Raw genomic sequence first — 6,000 nt, 5'->3', positions numbered from 1 at the left:
GTGTGTGCGTGCGTGCGTGCGTGCGTGTGTGTGTGTGTAGTTTTTCAACCATTGTGGGGACCTAAAAATCCCCAAAGGTCCCCACAAGGATAGTAAATCACGGAAAATCCTCCCTCGTGGGGTCATTTTCCACATCCCCATGAGGACAAAGGCTAGGGGTTAGGTTTAAGGTTATAATTAGGGTTATGGTAAGGGGTTAGTGGTTAGGTTTAGGGTTTTAATTAGGGTTATATAATTAGGGTTATGGTAAGGGGTTAGTGGTTAGGTTTAGCGTTAGGGTAAGGAGTTAGGTCAAGGTGTAGTGTTTGGGTTACGGGTTAAGGTTAGGGTTAAGGTTAGGGTTATGGGTTTGGGAAAATAGGAATTTGAATGGAAATTGATTTGAGGGCCCACGAGAATAGAAGAACATGTGTGTGTGAGAGAGTCTGGCAGGTAGCTAGTGGGGAAAATGGTGGGTCTCTGATTACATAGGCTGACTGGGACCCTAGTGTACTGTAATGACAGACAGCTCTCACTACTGTAGGAACATAGTGTACTGTAATGACAGACAGCTCTCACTACTGTAGGACTATAGTGTACTATAATGACAGACAGCTCTCACTACTGTAGGACCATAGTGTACTGTAATGACAGACAGCTCTCACTACTGTAGGAACATAGTGTACTGTAATGACAGACAGCTCTCACTACTGTAGGAACATAGTGTACTGTAATGACAGACGGCTCTCACTACTGTAGGACCATAGTGTACTGTAATGACAGACAGCTCTCACTACTGTAGGACCATAGTGTACTGTAATGACAGACAGCTCTCACTACTGTAGGACCATAGTGTACTGTAATGACAGACGGCTCTCACTACTGTAGGACTATAGTGTACTGTAATGACAGACAGCTCTCACTACTGTAGGACCATAGTGTACTGTAATGACAGACAGCTCTCACTACTGTAGGACCATAGTGTACTGTAATGACAGACAGCTCTCACTACTGTAGGACTATAGTGTACTGTAATGACAGACAGCTCTCACTACTGTAGGACCATAGTGTACTGTAATGACAGACGGCTCTCACTACTGTAGGACCATAGTGTACTGTAATGACAGACGGCTCTCACTACTGTAGGACTATAGTGTACTGTAATGACAGACAGCTCTCACTACTGTAGGACCATAGTGTACTGTAATGACAGACAGCTCTCACTACTGTAGGACCCTAGTGTACTGTAATGACAGACAGCTCTCACTACTGTAGGAACATAGTGTACTGTAATGACAGACAGCTCTCACTACTGTAGGACTATAGTGTACTGTAATGACAGACAGCTCTCACTACTGTAGGACTATAGTGTGCTGCTTCTAAAGTGGTGAAGCCAAAAGTTTCACGAACACACACATCGATTTGATTTTGAACACACACACCGTACACACACACACACACCGTGTACACACACACACACACCGTACACACACACCATACACACACACCGTACACACACATACCGTACACACATACCGTACACACACTCCGTACACACACACCCCGTACACACACACACACCGTACACACACACCATACACACACACCCCGTACACACACACCCCGTACACACACACCCCGTACACACACCCCGTACACACACACCCCGTACACACACACACCCCGTACACACACCCCGTACACACACACCCCGTACACACACCCACACCCCGTACACACACCCCGTACACACACACCCCGTACACACACACCCCGTACACACACCCCGTACACACACACCCCGTACACACACACCCCGTACACACACACCCCGTACACAGAGGTGGTAGGCTTAAGTGGTTCAACATCAGCACTGAGGACAGAAAGGTGGACACAGTACTTCCTATAACAACAAACCAGCTTCAGCTTCTAATGCACAAGGTACATAAGGTTTATATTAGGATTGACTGGTACATTCCACTACTGGCCTACATCTTCCTCACCGCATCAAACACTAGTCTATTTCAGGCATAAATAAAATGAGAAAATATGTAAAGGCCTGTGATGTAATCTGTCTGACACCAACAGAACTCGAAGTCTTCCTGAGTTTGGCCTAATATATATTTTTACAACAGCCTGGTTCACAGCTCTGACAACGGTTCTATCTACCTGTAATGGGTCATCTCTTGATCTGCTGTGCTATAGGCTAGCTACAGCTTATCGGCAAAGACATGGCACTGAGGTCGCACTGAATAGAACGTCAATAGGCCTACAAAGCGTGGTCCATTCATGATTACTCGGCTGACCGAATGAAATGGTATTGTGAATGTAGTCTAATCCGTAATCAATAATAAACGAAAGGACACTGAACGGAATTAAGGCCCTGAGGCTAACCACGCCACTGGGGTTAGCAGGAGGGCAGGAGCCGCTCACACTAGGTAGTGGAGCAACAGGCAGGTCTAGATCAGACCGCGGGAACGAGAGTAGCCTAGTCTAAAAGAGACTTTTTGAAAACCTGATGTATGACGGTAAAATAATACAACTAGACCGTAACCGGACTATGTAACACGGATGATGGGCTAAATGTATGGGAGAATAAAAGCTGAGGACGTAAAATCTAGGCTACTTAAAATCTAAATCGAGAACAGCAAAACAGCGAGAAAAAACTTTCAAACAGTTGTTCACACCGTGACCTGAAATCCCTTGAGAGCTGTTAGAAGACAGACGGCACCATATCCCATGTATAGTGCGCTAGAAAATATGGTGTCATTTGGGACCAAATCAGAATATAGCAGCGAGGAGCCTTCTCCACATTTCCACTGGAAAAAAGGAAGCTCGAGCTCGTTGAGTAAAAAACCCCATGAGAATAGATGTGGATCACATCTGACGGAAAATCCAAATAAGCCAGGATATGATGATAATAACAATAATAGGTTGGTTATTTCAACAACATGCTATTTGAGAAGAAATACCATTGGTTTCCCAGGCATGTTCAGTGTGGCACCCAGACACGGAGGTCATGGCAGGGTGGCCTATCAAAGATAACCTGTCCATGGTGCTGAAAAGGCCACCCGAGGCTGCGCAAAGCCGGGAGCACCACATGAACAATTAATGGCGAATGAAAGAGCCTATAGGCTACTATTCAAGGAGGAAAGCTGTACTACATTCCGTTACGAGTTTGCTGAAGTTAATATTATAGTATAGGTCAACAACAACCAGCCATCCGTGCTGAACTGTTATCAGAGGGTGTGTGATGCTGCGTTACGCAATGTAGACTGCTATGACCAACACGCCTCCTATGAGAGACAACACATATTAACAGCGAGTGTCAGGGGGGTGACACCAAGATGATATGTAGGCTATGTCATAGTTATACTCTGAGACCAAACCGATCTACTGCTGCGCCACAGAGGCTGAGGCACAAGCTTAGGCAGGTTCCATGTACGCGACCACCGTCTGCTGCTCGCAGCTCGAGCTCTCTCTCTCTGTTGCTATGGGCCCCCGCCTCTCCTCTCTCTGCTGACGCCACCGTGTCGGTGGCAACGATAAAGGACAAGGCAGCTATAGCCTACTCCGTAGTTGGTAATCACAAGTTAACACAATGATCTAGTAAATCACTGCATTGTAGGCTATTTCGTCATATAGCCTAAGGACACTGTAGTGATTTAGCCTACTGTTGTGAGTTAGTAATGCTCAGCTCAACGTGGGAAGAGGCAAATAGCCTACTGCGCAACATGCATGCAACAGACAGACACACCGACCATTGATCAGAATATTGCTTGATGCACGTTCAACGTAATTATGTCCCACGTTATCCGTATCTTGTTTGAGATTTTAAACGCAAAATCCCAAAATATAGATTCTAGTCTGATGACAATTGAGGCCCTGCGCATAGCCTGTGACTTTAATTAGATTAGAAATCCCTAAACTAACCTGTTAATGTGCCATGTCGTGTCCATGAATGCAAATGACATGTAACCTACTTTATCCCTATACGTTTCACACGCGAGTATCGATCCATGATAAATGAATCGATAGGTGATCGAAAATATCGATGCGCATCAGTGGGCTATGATTTTGTGCATGCACTCAGGCCGTGCGTTTCCTCCATTGCATTCTGTAAACGGGCTTGATTTCAATGCTCCAAGCATTAAAAATGAATCGATCCACAAGTTTGTAAACGATTACAACATTGGCATTAGGGCAAAATGCATGTGTGAAACCATATTTATCCAATAGGGGTGCGATCATGTGTTAGTCCGTTGGTTACCTGTCAGCTAATTATAATGATGATCTGTTGCTGCTAGGCTAGCCTAACTACGGCTGCCTGAATGTATGCAGATACAACTCGGACAGTGAAAACTCACTGACACTTCCAATAACCCGGTATGGTTTGTGTTATATGTTGATCTGTTTAAAAGAGAAGGTAACAACACATTCCGTCTCCAAACCATACCAGAAGAAATAGCATGCATCTCCCACATCAACACAGACACTCACACAGCTTGAAAACAACTGAATATCAAAAAAAGACATTACCTTGATGGTTCTCAAGGGTGTCCTCTGGTATGTACATGTTTTTGCTTTCATTTACCATAAATGTGGTCCAGCTTTATCCGTAGATGAATGGAGAAAAAGGTTGTAAAAAGGAGGAGTAGAGAAAAAAAAGAAACCAAAGAGGAAATAAAAAAAAAGAATAACGGCCGGACAGCTTTCGATATTCCGGTTGTTGTTGCGTTTCAGTAAATATTACCTGATCCCCATTCTGGAGGTGAAACACATAAATAGATATTCGCTTGAACCACCTAAGAAGACGAACCAGTGCATCCTCGGAACATCCGGGCCCTACCTAAGAAACATGGCACTAGCACCATTTGCTGCTAGCCTACCTATTAATCAAAATCCTATCAATTTGCCTGCAAATGTTTTAAATAAGGTACATCAAAAAGCCGGACCAATGACACCAAGCCCCGCGCGCTGCCACTGATGCCGTAAAAGGAATAGAAGCAAAGATTCAAGCTCTCAGCGGAACAACAAAAAATATATATTCCAGAACTGCTGCTCACACAGGGTTAAATCTTCCAATAGAATCGATTCCACCAAATGCTGTCCAAAAAACAGGCAAATACACGTGGCGTGCCTCATTCACAGATACTTTCTGTCATCGATTCCAGGCACAAAATCGTACGAAACGGGAGTTGTTCAATAGCCCTGTGGAGAGCGGCCGCTTGTACCTTTCTGCAGTGATATTGTCTGGTGAGAGGAAAGAGAGGGAGAGCGCACAAGAGAGAGGGGGGTGACGACCAAGCCCCCTCCCCTGTAGACGATCTGACTGGTTCCAGATGTTCGCTTGTTACAACGTTAGAAAATAGAGTAAACCGTCCATGATTTTCCAGACGTACTATCTCTGGAGAGGGAGCTAAATAATCACAGTAAAGTCAGATAGGGCTTGTGCTTTGATTTCTGGAGGATGTAGGAAGGAAGGAGGAAATCTGTTAAACCTGACTTGAATTATATCTGGATGGATTCAATCCCAAGCGTGATACCTGTATCCCTGACAATAGCAGGCTAACCAGTTTGTAAACATGCAGTTTTTAAATGCCTTGGTGGCTTAATAGACACATTTATGGGAAGCCGATGGAAGATAATTAAGTTTACACCATAGTCGGCTACAGTTTGAGTTCCAAAGACCTCGATTTTACGCGCGTCAAACGTGGCCAAAAATATGCGTAATGTTTACACCCAGATGGAACCGCAAAACAAGCTTCATTTGATTCGGCACGAACGTGTTACACAGATACAACCACTATTTCAAGTGAATCCCTATAGTCCAGAAACAAATAGGTTATGTCGATATTGAAATAGAAAATAAGACAGGCTATAGCCTACAGTATATGCAACCCCATCTCATTCACGTCAAGAACGACTTTCAGGGCCCTACCCCGATAATGACCACAGCAGAACACTGCAATGAAAAATCCTTGAGTCCTCAAAAGATTGTTCCGTTCAGAGAAACTATTA

General features: G+C 44.5%; 1 protein-coding gene across 2 annotated transcripts in view; it reads right to left on the bottom strand.

Moving 5' to 3' along the window:
* The window catches only part of cacna1c (calcium voltage-gated channel subunit alpha1 C), a 587,915-nt gene extending 582,688 nt beyond the window's left edge, over positions 1-5,227 (bottom strand). For both annotated transcript variants that reach the window (XM_082977959.1, XM_082977960.1), the window contains exon 1: positions 4,519-5,227. In XM_082977959.1, the coding sequence (XP_082834085.1) occupies positions 4,519-4,576 (58 nt within the window). In that variant the 5' untranslated portion in view covers positions 4,577-5,227. The remainder of the gene's footprint in view (positions 1-4,518) is intronic.
* Positions 5,228-6,000: the final 773 nt, after the last annotated feature.

This window comes from Salmo salar, chromosome 07 (genome assembly GCF_965601325.2).
Source record: "Salmo salar chromosome 07, fSalSal1, whole genome shotgun sequence".
Lineage (NCBI taxonomy): Eukaryota > Metazoa > Chordata > Actinopteri > Salmoniformes > Salmonidae > Salmo > Salmo salar.
The sequence above is the reverse complement of the archived record's forward strand: the minus strand, read 5'-3'. Positions and strand labels throughout refer to the sequence as shown.